This window comes from Oreochromis aureus, linkage group 12 (assembly GCF_013358895.1).
Source record: "Oreochromis aureus strain Israel breed Guangdong linkage group 12, ZZ_aureus, whole genome shotgun sequence".
NCBI lineage: Eukaryota > Metazoa > Chordata > Actinopteri > Cichliformes > Cichlidae > Oreochromis > Oreochromis aureus.
Window position 1 is genome coordinate 38183365 of NC_052953.1, and position 19548 is coordinate 38202912.

At 39.3% G+C, this 19548-nt stretch overlaps 1 protein-coding gene across 1 annotated transcript; it reads left to right on the plus strand.

The window, feature by feature from the left end:
- Nucleotides 1-1509: 1509 nt before the first annotated feature.
- LOC116319456 (nuclear receptor subfamily 5 group A member 2) lies at nt 1510-18426 on the plus strand. The gene is made up of 7 exons (XM_031738794.2): nt 1510-1750; nt 3203-3321; nt 3661-3802; nt 4343-4998; nt 12212-12331; nt 13237-13384; nt 16472-18426. The coding sequence occupies exons 1-7, from the start codon at nt 1729-1731 to the stop codon at nt 16723-16725; spliced, it is 1461 nt and encodes a 486-aa protein (XP_031594654.1). The 5' UTR covers nt 1510-1728; the 3' UTR covers nt 16726-18426.
- The last annotated feature ends 1122 nt before the right edge of the window (nt 18427-19548 follow it).

Genomic DNA, 19548 nt, shown 5'->3' on the forward strand with positions numbered 1-19548 from the left:
TTTTATTATGGAACAGGTGTCTCATGTAAATGAGACCTTGAGTCTCAGTGGGCTGAAGGTAATGAAGGTTAGATAAATAAATAAAATGGAAACAGATGCTCTGCTGTGGCGGCAAATAAGACAAGAACCCAGACGAAGCGTGCTAAGCAGCCGACACTGAAATTTCATTTTACCAAAACTGAAGTAAAAAGTCGTTGTAGGTCATAACATAATATACTTTTACTCTGATAATCCATTAGAAATGTTGGTAAAGGCACCAAAAGCAAAGCATGGCAGAAATGCTGCACCAGGGAAACTATCCAAAGAGGTCAGAAGTGTTTTTCATCCCAGGCTGTAAATGCTGCAGTTTGTGGAACTTCATTTTTCCGCTCTGGATTTTGTCCTTTGGTAATACTGTCTTCATTACATCACTGGACCTGTTTTCTTGTAAACTGAAGAAAAACAAAACAAACAGGCCCACCGCCTCAAGGACAGTCAGCGGTCTGTAAAACTGTTCTAATATGAATGAATGTGAGAGTTTTGCAGTACAACTGCAGTTACCATTGTGTTCATCCGGTCTTTAAAAATCACACTGGGGGCCTAACAGTTGAGGACTCTCAGCTTTGTCCGTCTCACAGTGACCCTCAGCGCCCTGACGGAGCTTCAGGAGCCACCCACGGCTTCCTGCATCAGCTAACAATAGGCAGTTGGACTTTTTCTTTGCGCTTACCAAGCGAAATGACTTGTCAGAGTCAATTATTATTAATGGCGATGTGTATCGTTTTGCTGAAACACACTCTTATGTGCTGGCACCACTCCGTAGTATGTAATCAATCAGCAAGTGCAGATAAATATAGCAATCTGCCTCATGAAGTAGCAAACATGGTCTCAATAGCCAATACGCTGATAGACCTACTAAGCAATATCTATATGTAGGCCTATAAGGAGTTAGCCTGTAGCATAATTAGGTTAAGGGTTTTTAGGCTTATAAGATTAAACATAAACTCATTTTTATCACTTCTGATTACATAAAATGTGCAACACACTCACATAAAAACTAACAAAACTACAGTAACAATATATTTTAGAGTAATCGTACAGAAATACCCTAAAACACTAAAACACCATGTTATCGTAGCCTGTTTCTTTTTTTCTAGTTATTATTATTATTATTAACGCTAAATTATTTTAGGCCTACCAGAGTTGAAACAATGCTTTTTTACTGTAGTGCAACAATGTGGATCATTCAAATAATGAAAGAAGAAAAGAAAGAGAGAAAGAAAACACTCGTGTTTTATTCGCTAAACGTCTGAAGCTGAGCGCTTTTCTAATTTTCTCTGACAATTTGTTCATTCACTTGCACGTCTGGTGCGTCTCCTCCATCGGCTCGGCTCTTCTGTCCAGGCATTTTTCTGTGGCTGCAGAGAGCATCTGTCACATGACTCGACATCCACCAATAGCAGCGTGGCAGCCTAACTTTGGCGATAAGGGAATCGCAGTAAAGAGCGAGCGAAGGAAAGGAGTTTCACTCTGAGCTCTTGAATGGTCATCATCGTACTACACTTTCTATTGGCCCTTCTGGCTCCTAAAGCATCCCCGATATAGACAGCACTCACCCGGAATTCTGTTGGCCTTTCTTTCTTTTTTATTTTGTTCTCCTCTGCAGCCCATGCAAGGCTGCTGCAACACCTACATCCAGGTTTTAATCATCAGACAATCATCACTGCCTGCCTGCTGTCTGCTGCTCAAATGTTGGGAGACAAGGCTCACGGTAAGTGCCTCCGTTTTCCGACATGGCCTTCTACATTGCAGCTTTTGTCACCTTCAGAGCTGTGACTTTTTATTTTTCTTAAATTCTTGTCAAGAAACAAAAATCAGCGACATGCAGTCAGAAAAATATTAAAAGAAATGCAGAAGCTCCAAAGAGCGACAACGCGTCGTTTAATTATTAAGTTAATTAAGACTGTTTGAAAATAAGACGGCAGCATTTTTTTCTCATTGCAAATTTCAATTAACTGAAACAATCATCAATCCAGGAAAACATCTGTAATTTTTTTTACATTCTTTTAAAATCTTGAAATATTGCTGCTCTGTGAAAAATATGATATTGGTTATGATCTAATAATAATAATACTACCTGTAAAAGTGCGAGTCCTCCACACTTCAGCGGCCTTCATTTTCGTTTTACCACCGATTCACTTCAGTGTGTGCAGACAGTTTCTACAGAAACGTCAAAAAACAAAACAAAAAAAACCCAAAAACAAAAATGGTAAAAATAAAAATCTAAAAGTAAACATATCGCAGGATAATAAATCACTCAACCGCCGTATGTGTCTGTAGGTTCATGAACGACGTCAGCTTACGCAAAGTGACTGAACCAGATGAGACTCAGCAGCGAGTCAGATCAGGTGAAAGCAACAAAACCACAACAACAAACTATAAACACATTTCATTGTTAAGAATAGTTTGTCAGTTATTAAATAATGTAACAGAGAGTCTCATTGATGCCGATAGTGGCTGTATGTAGATTTTTTTATTTTACTTTTCTTAATTTAAAATAAATAAATAAAAAAACAGGTAGATATGCGTATAACGTTTTTTTGACGGTGTGCCTTCGTAGAGATGTGCTTCTCTAACAACAAACAAAATTAAAACTTCAGTTTACTTAAATAACCTTTGAGGCAAAAGTCCTCACTTTGGATGAATACATCCGCTCCTGTGTTTTTCAGCTAATTTATTTGTATTTATTTTATTTGTTTTTTATTTATTTTTTATTTTTATGAATTTAAAAATATAATTTATTTATTTAAAATTTTATATAACCCAATAATTCCACTCCTACATAACATTTATTTAATTGTATGATGGAAACACAATTCATAATTTACATCCAGAAATGCGTGTAAAATAATTAAATGATTTATTGCAATTTATGTATGTAAATTTTAGAAAAAATCATATTATCTTCATTTCACATCAGATTCACATGAAAACAAACTGTCAAAGTTCGAGATGAAACTACAATAAATTGTAGGAAAATGAGAAAGTGCCGTCATTTCATTCGAAAAGTAAAAAGTCATGTTTGTTGGAATAATGCATAATATTACGCGAATCTGTATTTTATTTTATTCGCTTTTATAATTGATAATTCTTTAAAAAACACGGCAGAAATAATTATCAGAGGCTCTTTGTATGGTAGACTTACTGTGCGTGTGTGTGGCAGGTGTGACTTTAAAGGTGATGGAGTACACATACGACGAGGACCTGGAAGAGCTGTGTCCTGTGTGCGGAGACAAAGTGTCTGGATATCACTACGGCCTGCTCACCTGTGAGAGCTGCAAGGTACGCAAACTGTAGCCATGAGCGAGGACTTGTTTTTTTTTTTTTTTTATTTGAAAATTACCGCAAACCGCAGACGCCAAAACCTGCTGCTAATTCTTTCTTCTCCACCTTTTAGAAATAACTGTTGAACTTTGTCTGAATTTGATTTCCGTGAAACATAAATGCAGGGAAAAATGGGCAGTTATGTTATCCCAATTTAGCTAACGTGTGGAGATTTTAATGTTAATTAAATATCCTTCAAAATAATTAAATATAAATACAAAAACGACAGTCGCTGTCGACCTTTTATTTTGAAATCTAAAACCAGTCGTTTGATACCAGTGTGTCGCTCGTATTCAGGGCTTCTTCAAGAGGACAGTGCAGAACAACAAGAGGTACACGTGTGCGGAAAACCAGGAGTGTAAAATAGACAAGACCCAGAGGAAAAGATGTCCCTTCTGTCGGTTCCAGAAATGCCTCAATGTCGGGATGCGGCTGGAAGGTAAACTATTACAGTAATAATAATATTATTAATAATAATATTAATAATAATAATAATAAAATAATGAAACAGGGACATTTTGCCTGTGAGTTGCCACCATTTATTTTATTATGATAAAATAAATATAATAAATAATATTAAAGTCTATCTGAGTCCACTTCTTCATGCGATGGTGCTGGCTATCATGCAGTGTTTCCTGCACACATGGGATGGGATTAATTCCCAGACAGCAATGCAAAGGAAAGCACCTGCTTCCGTAGCAGAAAAACGACACATTCTTGTCTTGCTGATAAAATTCTGGAGACTTCCCGGGGGAGAAGGAGTAAAGCTGCACAGACTCCTCGGGGATTCTTCTCAGCCCTAAAAAGGGAAGCAAAAAAAAAAAAAAAAAAGACCAACAAGGCTGTTATTTACTTTGTAGGAATACTGTGAACAAGAGTTTAGTGTTCATGAAGCTCAGCACGTCTGCACAGTGTAAGAGACAGTAGATGATTTTTGGGTATGTAAAGCTGTTTTCTCCTTTTGTCTCATGTGTGACAGCGGTGCGTGCAGACCGCATGCGTGGGGGTAGGAATAAATTTGGCCCCATGTACAAGAGAGACAGGGCCTTGAAACAGCAGAAGAAAGCTTTGATACGATCCAACGGTTTCAAGTTGGAGAGCACGGCTCCTCCACCAGCCTCTCCTCTGCAGGCAGACTACGGCTTCACTGGCACCTTGCACACCCTTCCCACCATCTCTAAAAGCCTGCTCCCATCCACCCCGAGCTCCATCACTCCCACAGACTACGAGGCTAATCTCTACGGACCCCCGTCTTTGGGTATGGCCATGCAGTCACACGTGCCCCTCACCACCCAGTACCAGTACACAGCCTTTCCCGGAAGGGCAATTAAAGCCGAGTGCCCCGACTACACCAGCTCCCCTGAGACTCTTACAGGATACCCTTACCCAGACATGTACCCCTCAGCCTCGCCGCAACCCCCCAGCCTGCCGCCGCTGGTTCTGGAGCTGCTGCGCTGTGACCCGGACGAGCTGGTCGTCCAGAACAAGATTGTGACTCACCTGCAACAGGAGCAAAACGGCCGGGGTCGGCTGGAAAAGCCCAGCACCTTCAGCCTCATGTGTCGCATGGCAGACCAGACTCTGTTCTCCATAGTGGAGTGGGCTCGGAGCTGCATCTTCTTTAAGGAGCTGAGGGTGAGTAGCAAACTCTTTACCGTGTCGAGTGTTTGAAATGAGCTGCACATGGTTTCACTTGCAAAACATGTGACAAAGACACAATACATGTACATACAGACTCCATGCAGTATTTTAGTAAACCTGAGATCTACTAGAAAATGCTTCATAACCCAAAATTAAATTTTTCATGTGCGCATTCACCCAAAAAGAATCTGTTTGTTTATATTTGAGGGATATTTTCTCTGACTCAGCCGCTTGAATCCCACATTTGGTTTTCCAAGAATTCACAAATAAAAACTGAAATAAAAGATACAAAAGAAAACACATATTGATCCAGTGACAATCAAGACAGTACCAATCATTAGTAAAAGCCGAACATTTCTGAAGATCTTTTATGGTTATGTCTAAAATATGCAGAAGTGAAAAAATAAAAGTTCATCACGCTCATAAAAGCTTTTTACAAGGACAGCTGGATCCATTCTTCCTTTGTTTCTGTTTGCTTTTTGTCAGAAAAACGGAACTTTGGTGCTGCAATGTTACTCTTTCTGAAAAGGATTAAGACGAGGGCTTGTTTTAAGTCTTTATTAATAAGTTCACAGGCTTTCAGGCCCAACAAATACATGAATGCAATTCAAATTTGATGAATCTGGCGCCCACGGCTGACTCACAATCCATGCAGTCCATTCAGAAAGTGTTCACAGCACAACTGCTGCTGTTATCACGTTCTCATAGAGGCCGGGGTCTCGCTTCCTTGAATTCATGTGAATGCTATTTCTGATTTCACACTTCTCAAATGTCCCGTTAATTTTTACTGCAGAGGAGAATTTCTTTTTCGTAACTCTTAAAATATGTTTTTTTTCTTCTAAACAAACAGAAAGAAGTGCTATATTAAACTTCAATAATTATGATGTACGACAGTAATGACAGATTAAAGCAAAAATAAGGGTCTTTCTAAGGTGTTGAGCTACCAGAACAGCTTTAATTCTTCAAATCTCTCTAAATCTGCTGAAGGGAGAAACACCATTCTGACAAAAATCTTCTCTTATTGGGTCGAGTATGCTGGTGACACATCACACAGGTGTGTGATTGGGCTGAGATCTGGTGTGTGTGAAGGCCAGTGCATAAACCTGATGATCGTGCCCTGTGGATGGGGATAAGCGAACCTAAACCATGGCAGCAAAGTGCCTCACAAAGCATAACAGAGTCAGCCTAAGGAATTGATGCTTTTCCTTTAATTTGTCACCCATCCCCATTATTACATCATATCATGTCCTGTTACAGTCACTGCCTTCAATAAGATTTTCTTGAAAAATCAGTGTTCCTGATATTGAACTGTTATTTACAACACTGTACAGCTGTAATAAGCTGGAGTTGGACTAATGAAGGGTGAGTCTGATGTGTTTAGCTGTGTAACAGAGTACTTTCAGCCTTGTATTTCCTCCTGGTAGGTGATAATATCACACACACCTCAGAGAATAATGATCAAACATCTATCTGTGTGCCGACCCGGCTGTGTAAGCTGTAAGCTTTAGCAGCACAGTCAGAATGAAGACAGAATTTACTGCGCTGATGGCACTGCTGCACGCACACCTCGTATTCTGAGTGAAAATGGAGAATTATTATTCTTTCCTGACAAATCAGACAGGTAACACAACAAAGAAGAAAATATCACCTTCTTCAGTAAGTCATGATATGATGTGTCTGTGCTGACGAACAATCACCTGTCAACCAGCCATGGCCAAAGGGATTCTACCAATTAAACAGTTTAACTAGCAACAAAAGGTTGATGCTGTCCTTGGTGAGATTTGGTCCTTGGTGTCTTTTCATCAGATGCAGTTTATTTACTTAGGTACAGTCAGAGCAGTTCTGCTCCTTTCCTGCTTCACACGCAGTCACGTCTAGATATTTACTCCTGGGCCTGCCACAGGCTTGGATGTAAGGAGCCAGTGGTTCATATTCTTGCATGTGAAAAGCATTGAGTGGTTTCCTTATGACTGGATTTACTGCTTGCAGCAAAAAGATCATGCATACAGCACTTTATACAGTCAAGTCAAAAACTAATCATGCAAAATTACCAAAAAAAGAAAACACAAGAAAAACAAGAATGATGACCAGATAAACCCATCTCTGACTCCAACCTGCATGCAGGGAAATGGAATTTGAATTGTAACAGTTCTTTCCATTGAACTCGGTTTTTCTTTCTCCAGTGACAAACACTCACCCCCACCCCTCTCTCCCCCATTGTCAGAGGCCAAACAGTTATGTTTTTTAAAATGTTAAACTGAGGAAATAAGAATGTTTTTCCAACATCCTTCATGGGTTTTGCTCTGGTTTACAGATCCAATGAATTTTTGCTAAGTGGAAATTGTCCATAGTTCAAACAGCATAAATTTCAAAGTTGACTTTCACTGTCAGTGGGTACAGTACTGATCTACCTTCATGTTTAATTTTGATCTTGGCATGCTTGACTAAATGCTGCTAATCAAAAGGATTAATTCTGACAAGTAAAGACAGCATTTAATCTTTTGCAACATTACACAAAATAAATAGACGTAACATCTTATTAGTTTCAAACATTAAACACAGTATTGGGCCCTCTGATGTTTTTGTACGATTTTGTAAGCTCTTTGTGTGTGTGTGTGTGTGTGTGTGTGTGTGTGTGTGTGTGTGTGTGTGTGTGTGTGTGTGTGTGTGTGTGTTTGGAAAGCTTTATTGAGTAAGTGTAACTCACAGCCTCCCAGCTTTTATAACATTTTATTCGAGCTCACTGTCCTGCTTAAATAGCAACTCAAAGTATGAACTGAATGGACTAAAAATGATTATTTGTTTCTGAGAACATCGATGCATGCTGATGAATTTATTTTATTGTTACTTTGTATGTTTATTGTCTCAGAGACAAAGCTCCCATTGTGGGGATGATGGTTTTTTTGGTTACATCTTCTCACACTAACACAACGAGGTATCTTTATACTGCGTCTGTGCCTGTGTGAGGGCCAAACTGCTCCTCAGTCTCAGCAGCACAGGAGGAACACACAGCAGCTCATCGTATTTTGTTATCAACAAATATCATCAGAATATACAGTGAATTTGAATATTTGATCATTTTAATCCAGCTGCAGACATTTAATTCTTTCTTGACAGAAAAGTCACGAGTTAAAACAAAACTACTGATAATGTACAACGTGTGTGTTGGTATACAGTTGACACAATTATGGTTAAAAGCACAGTACAAAATTTTAATCAAGCAATACAAACAATTTATAATTTCAAATAAAGTAATGCAATTTTTTTTGTTAAATGGGATAAATATCCTCTCAGTTTTAGTTAAAAGGATGTTCTAGTGTTTGGTCCTGACAGCTCCTCTAAGGAGGTCAGGACCTTGGCCTCCTCACCAGTAACATCAAATCATCTGCTTGGGATCATCTTTGACCAACATCTAAATATTGAATCTGACTAAGCTCACTAAGCTTGCTAAGCTCATCCAGTCTCGTTTCCTTCATCGAAGATATTTCCCCCCAAAATCAAATCTTTACTGTCATTCAGTCATCAGGAACTTTAACTGCTGCTCCTGCTTAGCCAGTGTCCTGTTGGTGCAGAATACAGCAGCAAGACAACAACTACTCAGGACTCACATATCATACCTATTAGCGCTTTCCAGTTTGGCTGAATCTGTGGTTTGTTTTATACGACTGCTGAAAATACACCTCTGAAGATTAGCATGGGTTATGCAAATAATTCATGTTAGTCTTCAAATAATGCAAACTAATTAAAAACTGAATATAAGTTACAAAGATGATTTCTTTTTGCTAATATCAAATTATTTACTCATATATATAACCCGGCAGCAGGAAATCAATGAGAGCTAACCTCAGCCTTCTGTAACCTTAGGCTTTGTTATTTAATATAAAACATTTTAATCAGACTTAGAAATAGTTGTAATTACACAGCATCTAATTTGTAGATTTAATTTAAAAAAGCACATTATTATAATTAGTAGCAGTCATAGTAGTAGTAGCAGGACTGCTAGTACATGCTGCACAATTATTTTTCCTGCTTGGACATTGGCAAACAGATATAATTAATCATGACAGAACAATAAAAAACAATAATAAATAAGTGTGGTTCTTTTTTAACCCAATGTGATGGTATTATAATATCTGATTTATATAACATTCTTAGTAAGATATTTTCAAGGAAATATTGCTGGCTATATAAATCTGACAAACAACAGACTGAATATTTACGTTGGACTGGTTTGGTTCTCATGGATTTCATGAAATGTTTAATTTTAGATGTCAGACTCTAGACAACAGCTTTCAAAACATAATTATATCGCTTCAGATTTGAAATATGTTCTAATTTGCATTAACCCTCACCCCATGGTTTCTCCAGGGTTAATGTCTAATTCCCCATCCATAAACGTTTTGTCAGGCCATGTACCAAAATACGGAAAAAGATGAATAATTCTGGTTTTCTTCTTATATCCTTATTTTGAAGTGACAGCTTTTCTCACAAGTTTAATTTCCCTGCCAGGAGTCTCCTTTTATACACATCCAATGTACTTGTGTTGACAGTTACACCATTTTTATGCACAGTGGACAGCCAACATGGACAGTGAGAACAAAGCTGTGCATATTTTGCCAAGAAAGCCTCCCGCTGAAAGAGCCGTTTCCCTGGGCTGGATAATTACATTCCATGACGATAACGGGGGAATGTCAGCTCTCCACCGCAGCTCTTCTCTGCGCTTGCCTACATTGTTACTAAATTATTTGCAGAATGAAAGCTATCGATTGCTGCAATTTCCCCAGAGGTGGCCTTTGTCTGTCATATGTTTGACCTTCTACTCACCTGGTGATGATGGAAAACGTCGCTGAGATGCACACAATGAACACAAACGCTACTAAAGGCCGGAAATTTTACTTAAAATACATGTTATTCATGAAAATATGGACAGAAGGCAAAAACTGCATTTTGGAATGACTGCAGGGTCAAACTTATTAAATATCACATCTAAATATTAAATCAGAAACTTTGGATTAGTTGAATGTTGCTTTCTGGTGATGAATTATTGTTTCAGTCTTGTACTGCTTTTTGCTTTCTTTGCTCCCCAGAGTGTGTGATATATTAGTGAACTAGCATCTCCCTATGCACAGGTTTTTTGTGTTCAAACAGTTCTTCTATATTTGTGACTGAACACAAAGGTGCTTCTCTGCCTGCACTGCATCCTGGCACTCAGAGTGTTACTGCAGTACTCCAAGTGTTTCACTACTTACTAAACACAGGTGCACAGCTAGAAAGCAAACAATCCCCAGGTTTGGTTGAAAAACTGTCATATCACTTCTCTATCAAAGCTCAGAAGATAAATAACTGACTGATTGGCATGCAAGAAGCTCTGGTACTATATTCCCATGTGTGCACCGGGATTGCATGCAAATTCCTGTTCCAAAGTTGCCACTTTGACCAGAACTGTCTAAACTAATATATTTTCTTCAAAGTCACTAACACCATATTTGTTAGCTGGCAGGGCCAAGTCTCTGCAACTCAGAATGTAATAGCTGTCTTTGGAAGATCAAGGCTGGAAACAGACCTAGAAGGAATGGTGAAGTACATTCATGATTCTCTACCTCGAGAATAAAGCTGTGTTCATATCAGATCATTCTGCCTTGCAGTACTTGGGCCGGTATAGTTGCTGGAACGCTTTTGGAACCCTTAACAGTTAAAACAAGGGTTCAAGCTGATAGCTGGAATCAAGTTAAAGTGTTCTGAGATATAATCAATAATGATTTAGATTTTTTTGTAACCCTGTTCTTTTCTGTTGTTGTCGTTACATAAAAGCAAACTTGAATCATATAACTGTGGCTGTCCAATAAGAAGAAAGTAGTATTACAAGTGTTACTGCTTAATATGAAGAGTTTAACCAAGTTAAACACTTTATTTTATCAATGTGAAAACCAAATGACTCTAATGTCCGAGCAAGAAGTGATCTGTTAGGTTACTGCTAACACAACAAAGTATAGAAATAGAATTAGGGTTTGGTTTTGCTGTTGCTACATTCAGAATCTAGAAAATTTTTGTTTCTAATTTTGCTTATAGCTTTTTTAACCATATAGGTGATGATTTTTAAAAATTCCTGAACTTCCAACCCTGCCCTATTTCATGACCTTTTCCATATGCAACACAGATATCGCTTGGAAAATATCATATCAGCCAATATGGTTGGCTGCTTTGCAGAGGGACAGGGACAGTATCAGCGTACGGTTGCGATGTCAGTAAAGGCAGCAGACTATGACAGACAACATTTACAGTTTCCTGTCATTTCATAAAATATGGCCCTCACAGGTAAAATATGACACTTGACAGGTATATACCTGACATATCAGTTTCAACCCAGCAGAGACAGAAACATTAAGACTCCATGTGGCAAATGAAATAAATGCCTTCCTTCTACACTCAGCCTGCTATTTCTGAGCTTTTTTTTGTAGGCTGCAGCTGAGTGTCCAACTTCTCTTGGAGAGGAAGCAAAGGAGGTCGCCGAGACCTCTTGCTTCCTTAACCCCTTCCTTTATCACTGCACGCCCAGACCCCCACCACTGCACCGGTGCAGATGAGTGTTGTGGCAAGATTGCAACCTCTGTGACTGATATATAGCTTCATTCAGATGGACTGTAATTCTGTCAGCTCCATGTCAGATGAATGGGGTCTGGGCCTATTAGCAGCTGCGACCGCAAAATTACTGACTGCTGTGTCCTTCACTTTACAGACAATATTGTGGCAGGAGGCTTATGGGTGTGATACAGTTGGGTAGGGGGAAAACACATATGCACCCATCCCCCAGAGCAGAGCAGAAAAGGGAAAGGTGGGGGTGCTGGGAGAGGTGAGAAGGCTGGAGAGGTCTTAGGTGTTGCTGGGCCAGTATGAAAGGAAAGTACACACACACACACACACACACACACACACACACACACACACACACACACACACACACACACACACACACAGATGCTGTTTTTGCTATTAAAAGCCTAATTTTTTCCCCCATAATCTTTTTTTTTTTTTTTTTTTTTTTTTTACCAAACTGGTGACAGTGGTGTAAATATTTTTTGTCTTTCTGGTCAGAAACGAGCTTAATGTGAGAGCGAGATTATCAAACAATATGAGATGTCCCTGTATGCTTTTGTTTTCCACTGAGTTCATCTTTGTTCTTCCGTCTGTCTGTCTGCTTTTCCTGAAGGTGGGAGATCAAATGAAGCTGCTTCATAACTGCTGGTCTGAACTGCTGGTCCTGGATCACATTTTCAGACAAGTGCAACACGCAAAGGAAGACAGCATTCTGCTGGTGACTGGCCAGGAGGTAACAACTCCCTCGCACAACTTCCCATCAGCACACCACCCAGTGTGCTCCATCCAGAGGAGTTTTTTTTTAAAACTGTTTTTGTATAAAAATATATATACACTATGTTTAGTAGTATTCATTTATTTTTCACTGGCTGTTGATATCTGTACTAACATATTCTTACTGATCCTAACAGTAGTTGAAATTCTAATGCAAAATCCCCATGCTCTAAACTAAATATATATAGAGAGAGACATATGTATCTCATCAAAAAAACATGTAGTTTTTTTTTAATTTGCCAACAATGATTAGTGAAATTCATTAAACTTAACAGACATATAGAAAAAAAGGGAACCTGTGGAAAGGCTGTTTAACCAATTAATCTCTCAAAGTCCAGTTTAGTGTTAAAGTTAAGACTTATGTTTTAGGCTTTCAAATCGTGGATCCTGCAATTTATGTTTCTTTGTCTTTATTTAATTCATCTTACTCGTACATCAGTGTTTGCAGGCATATATAATTCTGGTGGTTAGGCTCTCATTATTGTGAGGTGCAGGGAATCTGGAATTTCCCCTGGGATCGATATTCTCTACAAAATGGGCGTAATTAACCTTGGGGAACAAGTAAGCTTTAGTGTTTGGAAAGTCAAATACTTAACATGACACTGTGGAAAAGAATAAAATGTCACACCTATGTACTCAGAGGTGATCCTAGCCTTTGGGTTTTGAATGTAATCGTGTCCACCGGCTCACTGCTGCCCCGTCCAGGGGGGAGTGGATTTGTTAGCCACGTGCTAAACAGGCAAATGCTTTAATCCTTTGATAGGCAAAAAATCCTCCAACGCGCTAACCCGGGGGATATTTGTCTTTTGCTAAAGTCTCATGAATATAAGGGGCAAAGGAAATGACCAGTAGCCCGTGTTGCAGGTGGAGCTGTCATCCATCCTGTCTCAGGCTGAGGGGACACTCTCCAGTCTGGTCCAAAGAGGTCAGGAGCTGGCAGCGAGGCTGCGGGTGCTGCAGGTCGACCGCAGAGAGATCGCCTGTCTGAAATTCCTCCTCCTTTTCAACCCAAGTGAGTCATCTTGTTTGTGCATCATTGCTGCGATACAATGAGGGGATGCATTATGACAGCAAATAACTACCATCCGACACTGTTATCGTAGCTTCCATCAACTTACTACAATGTTTTTCACAAACTGCTGATAAGTTTATCAGCTTAGAGGCTGAAGGAGGAGACACAATACAGACATTTCAGATAGAAAGTCTCTTCTTCTAAAAATGATTATTTAAGTACAGTAAGAGGGAACCTTTTGACCTTTTTTGCAAATAAAACTGTTTTGAAAAGTGTGGACTTATGTGTGTGGTCTGTAAATCACGTATTTTTCAAAGGCTAGCAGATGCAAAAATCAATCAACTTCATGGAGCTGCACGGCCATACTGATGCTGTCTTTTCTCAGATTGTGAATAGCAACACTGACATCCTAATGAAAAAAAAATGTCACAATTGCAGATAATCTGCAGGAGCCTTTTTATCTATGAGGTTACAAGTGTTTTCCAAACTGGCCTTTTTCCCTCCAATAAATTCACTTAATTAAATTTCTAGGCTTGACAAAAGCTGTTATTAACAAAGACATCCTCCTCCATTGTCCACTAATGGCATTCAAAAGAAGCGTAATGGATGGGTCTATCATTTGATAGCAGGACCGGCATTCATGTAGCGGCTTGTGCAGATGGAGAGAGCATAAATGTGGCTCGAACAGATTCCCTGAAGTGTTTGCTGTTTAGCGCTGGCAAAGCAGGGAACAAAGAGCTTTTTGAATGAGGAGAGCACTTGTCATAGGCAGAAAATATTTGCTGCCTTTGGCAGTGGCTCCTTTGCTTGCTCTGTTGCTTTCCCTCATCTTCAGAGTCAGGTTTGTCAGGGGTAATTTAATTGCCCTTAAGCAGTTTGAAAAGATGATTCAGAACATTGATTCAAAACATTTAATTACTGCGTGAATGGATTCTCAACGATGGGCTCAGCTGATGCTGAATGCCAGTCCACCAGAGGGCTCGGCTATTGTCTCACATGCACCGCGCACACATAAAAACACACACGCAGCCACCCACATGCAGTCACCTTACTAAATACATAAAGTATAGGTACATCATACACATAAAGCCTAGTACGTAGTATTTATCCCTAAAATGAATGATTTATGAGCGCTTTTAAACCGATTTTGAAATCAAGCCAAGTCCTGCTACACCTTTTGCTCTGAGAGGGAAAAAATTTTCTTTTCTTGGCCAGTTCTGGTTGGTCAGTAATGGCCTTTTCCAAAGGTAACCTTTACGTCCAAATTTGGCTGAAAAGTGAAGCCGACTTTTCATAATAAAAAAAAAAAAATTAAAATTGAATATAGATCAGACCCTGATCACTGGTTGTGATCAGACAGGTCATTGTGTGTTGCATGCTGAACTTGTATGGCCCTCAAATCACTTGTAACACACGTTTTGGTCTTTGTATGCTACTTTTTTGCCATCCCTTCCCAACCTCCACCCATCCATGGCCGATAATGGCCCCTACCTGTGCCTGGGTCTGCCGGAGGTCTCTTCCTGTTAAAAGGACTTTATTCCGCCCCACCATCACAGTTTAAAATGTTGGGCTGAATTGCTGCTATATAAATAAAACAGTTATACTTGGCAGTGCAGTGGTTAGCACTGATAGGGAGAAAGGTCTGGATGGATTCAAATCTGCTGTGTGTTTGAGGAGTGCACACGTGTTCAGCGCTCTTCCTTTGTACCAGAGGAAACGTTCGTTGTTGTCAAAAGTGTCTTTTTAACATATTTTTGCTGGGTGGGAACAGATTACAAACACCAACCACAAAGCTTCCAGAACCTTCATACCTGTGGCATAATGAGCTGTTCATGTTAATGATAATGCAGCCTTCAAACTGGGCTGAAATGAACCTTCAGCATCATCAAACAGCTAATAATACTGTTCATTCATCGTTTTGTGCTCATGACAACCAGGCCCCGCCCTTCGAGTTAACAGGATTGTTTCCTTTGGGTCTGCACGATATGACTCTGGCTGTGTCTGTTTGTGTTTCTGATGCCATTGGTACAACTGCAACTTCAAGGTGAAAATGTGCAGCTGTGGTGAAGATGAAAAAACCCTGTATATATATATATATATATATATATATATATATATATATATATATATATATATATATATACATGTAAAGCCAAGGTTAACTTACATAACACAATAATAGTTAGATACTGAAGAAATGTTTCTAAATGAAAATGGTCTTCTTTAACACAGAGCTCTGCCGGCTATGATCAGTGTGAATGTAAATCGCTCCATAAGTCTTTAAAGAGGTAACTAATTTTCACATTGGTGTGAAAAACATACATACAAATCTTTTCTGAAGCATCTCCCAGTCCTCACTGGTCCATAGTTAGCTTTTGATATTAAAACTTTAGTCTCAAGCAGACAGAAATGTGAGGAACAAATCAAAAATGTAAGTTATTTTACTTCAAATGGCTAAATGGTGCTGAGTCAACGCTCATCACTGTGGTGACCCATGTAAGGTTTAGTCTAGGGCGTGGTTGTTTGTTAAGCCACAAACATAAAAAGATGTGTTTGTTAACTGGTAGATTTTTTTCAAGTTTTGGAAAAAGGAAACATCCGTCTTGTTCCAGCTCTACACTGTACTGATGTGCTTCATTCCCACTTATAGCTGCCAAAGTTTACAAAAAATTTAAATAGCTTTTGATGTTTGTAGGCTTGAATTTATATTTTTTCTACACTGATTGAGTGACTGAGTTTGGCGATATGCATTTTATACATAACATCCTCCATGTCTGACAAGCCATTCAGGGTTATGGGTAGGGTTTAACATTCTTTATAGAATTTTTGCATAGTCTGAACAGGCTGCCAATGTCAAATTTTATATATGAGACAGACTTTACACAACATCTGCTAGAAAAGCCACATTTCTACTGCAAAAATGTGTCTGTTTACATATGACTTCAAACCCAGTATTAACCAAATCGACCTTGGTCAGCTCACCGATGATGTGGCGTATATTAATATGAATGAATGATTTCTTTCTCCACTTGTCAGCCGGTTTGTAATTGCTCACACATTAACCTGAACCAATTTTGCTCTTTTTAGATGTAAAATTGCTGGAGAACCAGGCGTTTGTGGAGGGCGTCCAGGAGCAGGTGAATGCTGCTCTGCTGGAGTACACCCTGTCTGCCTACCCTCAGTTCCAAGAGAAGTTCAGCCAGCTGTTGGTACGGTTGCCGGAGCTGCGCTCCCTCAGCACGCAGGCCGAGGACTACCTATGCTACATGCACGTGAGTGGAGAGGTGCCCTGCAACAACCTGCTGATCGAGATGCTGCACGCTAAGAGGGCGTGTGTGTGAGGAGCGTGAGCAGGACACTCTGCCACCATATATTATTTGTCTAGGTGAGAGTGTGTGTGTGGACGGAAAAGAGCGAGTGACAAAAATGTTGAATGACACTAGACAGATTCCCCCGGGTCACCTTTGTGACACATTTTTATGTTTTGCGTTGGATGGAAAAAAAAAGTTCCTTAAAGTTTGGAATTATAAAGCTACGTCTGTGCTCACCGGTAGTTTGGAGATTTTGAATATTAATGTTTTCATGTCCTGCAGAGCTACGTTAATGTGACCTTTATAAACTGGATTTTCTAACTTGTTTTCAAGCATCTAAAGTTCGACCTGCGTATAGAGTTACATTCTATCTATTTTGAGCAAATATAACATGAATCCCAGACAAGATTTTCTACATTCCACAGAGCTGCCCATCAAACAGTTACTCTTTAGATACATGCCATTCATTGCCACCTTTTTCAATCTGTAACATTCACACCCAAAATATCTTTGTCATATCGCTACCAAACTTTGAAATTTGCCGTCACATCACTGGATGAAGGTATTTGCTGCATGAGCAAATGTTTACTTTGTACAGCAAATATTTGCTTTGTCTTTTCAAAGTAATATTTTAATACCTGAATGAGACGTTTTTGATCGCAGTATCTGATGCTACATCCTAGATGCTTGTCCTAGATTATCTTTATTATTTTGATGATGTCATGTCGTCAGACTAGAGTAGCACTGCTAGAGAAACCCAACAGACATAAATAAAGTTTAGTTTAAATCTATCTAGATGTTAATATATTGATAAAGCGAAGGCAGTCTTGAGAAAAACACATTAAGTGTTTTATCAAACAACAAGAACAGAAAATGAGAGAGAAAGGCAGAGAAGAGAGAGACAAACAAAGCAGGAGATAAAAGAGAGAAACTGTACACAGCAAAGCTTTGGAGCGGAGAGGAGCCGACGGGGGAGCTACAATAGACACATCAATGTGCACTTGGTAATGACAATGACAGCAAACAGAAGCAGAAGGAGGCGTCTGTAATGTTTGTCCTTCGGCTCAGTCCTTAATGATGCAGCATCCCTAAAAGGTGCATCTGGTCACATGTGGTTTCTTGGTAAAACTCCGTTCATCCATTCATTCACATTGGTGTCACTTTTCAACACACCGAGGTACACGCCATCAAGGAGCGATGCGTCTCACACGGATTTTGATCAGATCATCAAAACTTACTGCCTTCAGTAAGTTCCTTTGTTTTCAGAAAATCACAAAAGGAGGTGAAAACCCACATCTCAGTAGCCCTTGACTGCTTTGTGCTTCTGCACTGAGATATAAATCTTTATAGAAGTCATTTAAATAGTTTCAATTTTCCTTGAAAAACCATGATTTAAGCAAACAGACAAAACAAATTTGTGAGGACTATTTTCAGCCACCATTTGTCCATGTGGTGGACGGTAGCAGGACAGGGGACTGTGTCCTGACTTTGCTTAAGTTATTCACACTTTTCTGTCCTGTGTCACGCTTAAAGGGGACCTATGCTGTTCACTTAGAGAGTAGCTTTAATTACAGTTACAAGTAATGGTTAATATACATCACACTACTGGGGTGGCTGTGGCTCAGGTGGTAGAGCAGATCAGCTACTGATCGGAAGGTTGGTGGTTTGATCCTTGGCTTCCCCAGTCTGCATACCAAATATCCTTGGGCAAGATACTAACCCCAAGTTGCTCTCCGATGCGTTCATCGGAGTGTGAATGTAGTTTAGTTTGCACTTGAGTTTAGAAGTGCTTGTATGAATGGGTGAAAGAGGCATGTTGTATAGAGCGCTTTGAGTCCGGGAGAGTAGAAAAGCGCTATATAAGAATCAGTCCATTTACCATTTGGACACACTCACTTCGTTATCGATCTGAAACAAGCTCGTTTAGCTCCCCCCCCTCCCTTTAAATCAGCTTTCTTCTTATTGGTCACAAACACACACAAACAAAAGGGTTGAACAGCACACGGGTGGAGCTTCTGTGGTCACAGCCAGGTGACCATGTTTGGGATGCACACCTTCAAACTTATTAATAACTGAATTATTGGCAGCTTCTAAAAACAAAACAAAACAGTGAAAAGTATAATATTGTATTATTGTTGCGTCTTTACTGTACAGTATAAAGCACCTTGATTTATATAAATAAAATAGGCTCACAGGGATTTCTCTTTATTTGACTTCATCATTTGAATGTTTAATATGAACATTCACGACTGTAACAGGATACAAGACAAAATATAAAATTAGGAACTCCACTATAGATTCCCTTTAAGTGACGGCAATATTTAGAGATATCTGATGACTTTGCTAATGCATTTACTTGTTTGTTTGTTTTTAAAATTATGTATATAAACAAAAATCAGATGTTATTCTCATTTGTTGAAATTTGACCTCCAATTTCCAGGATAAATAGTTAATTTGTTCATTCAGCCTTAAGAGTGTTAGAAGAAGTTATTTATCTTCATTTTCCACCCACTACTCAGTCATGTATCCATTCTGATGACATCATCACTGTGTGACAGCGAAGCTGCAGTGGTGTCAACCAGAGCAGCGAGACAAAGCTAGTTTACAACAACCTGTGCAGCTGACCTGTTGTTGTTGACGTGTTGCTTAGTGGGCATTTCTCTTTTCCGTAGATAGATTTAGTGAGCACTATGTGAAAGAGCAATGTGTGCAACGACACGTGGAGCCATCAGAGAAACTTTGTACCACAAAAAATAATGACAGTGTGCTTTAAACCGAGGCAGTCTGGCATCCACTGCATCGCAACCCTGAAGTCTGTGTTTGTAGCATCATCTGTGGCACTTCCTTTGTTGA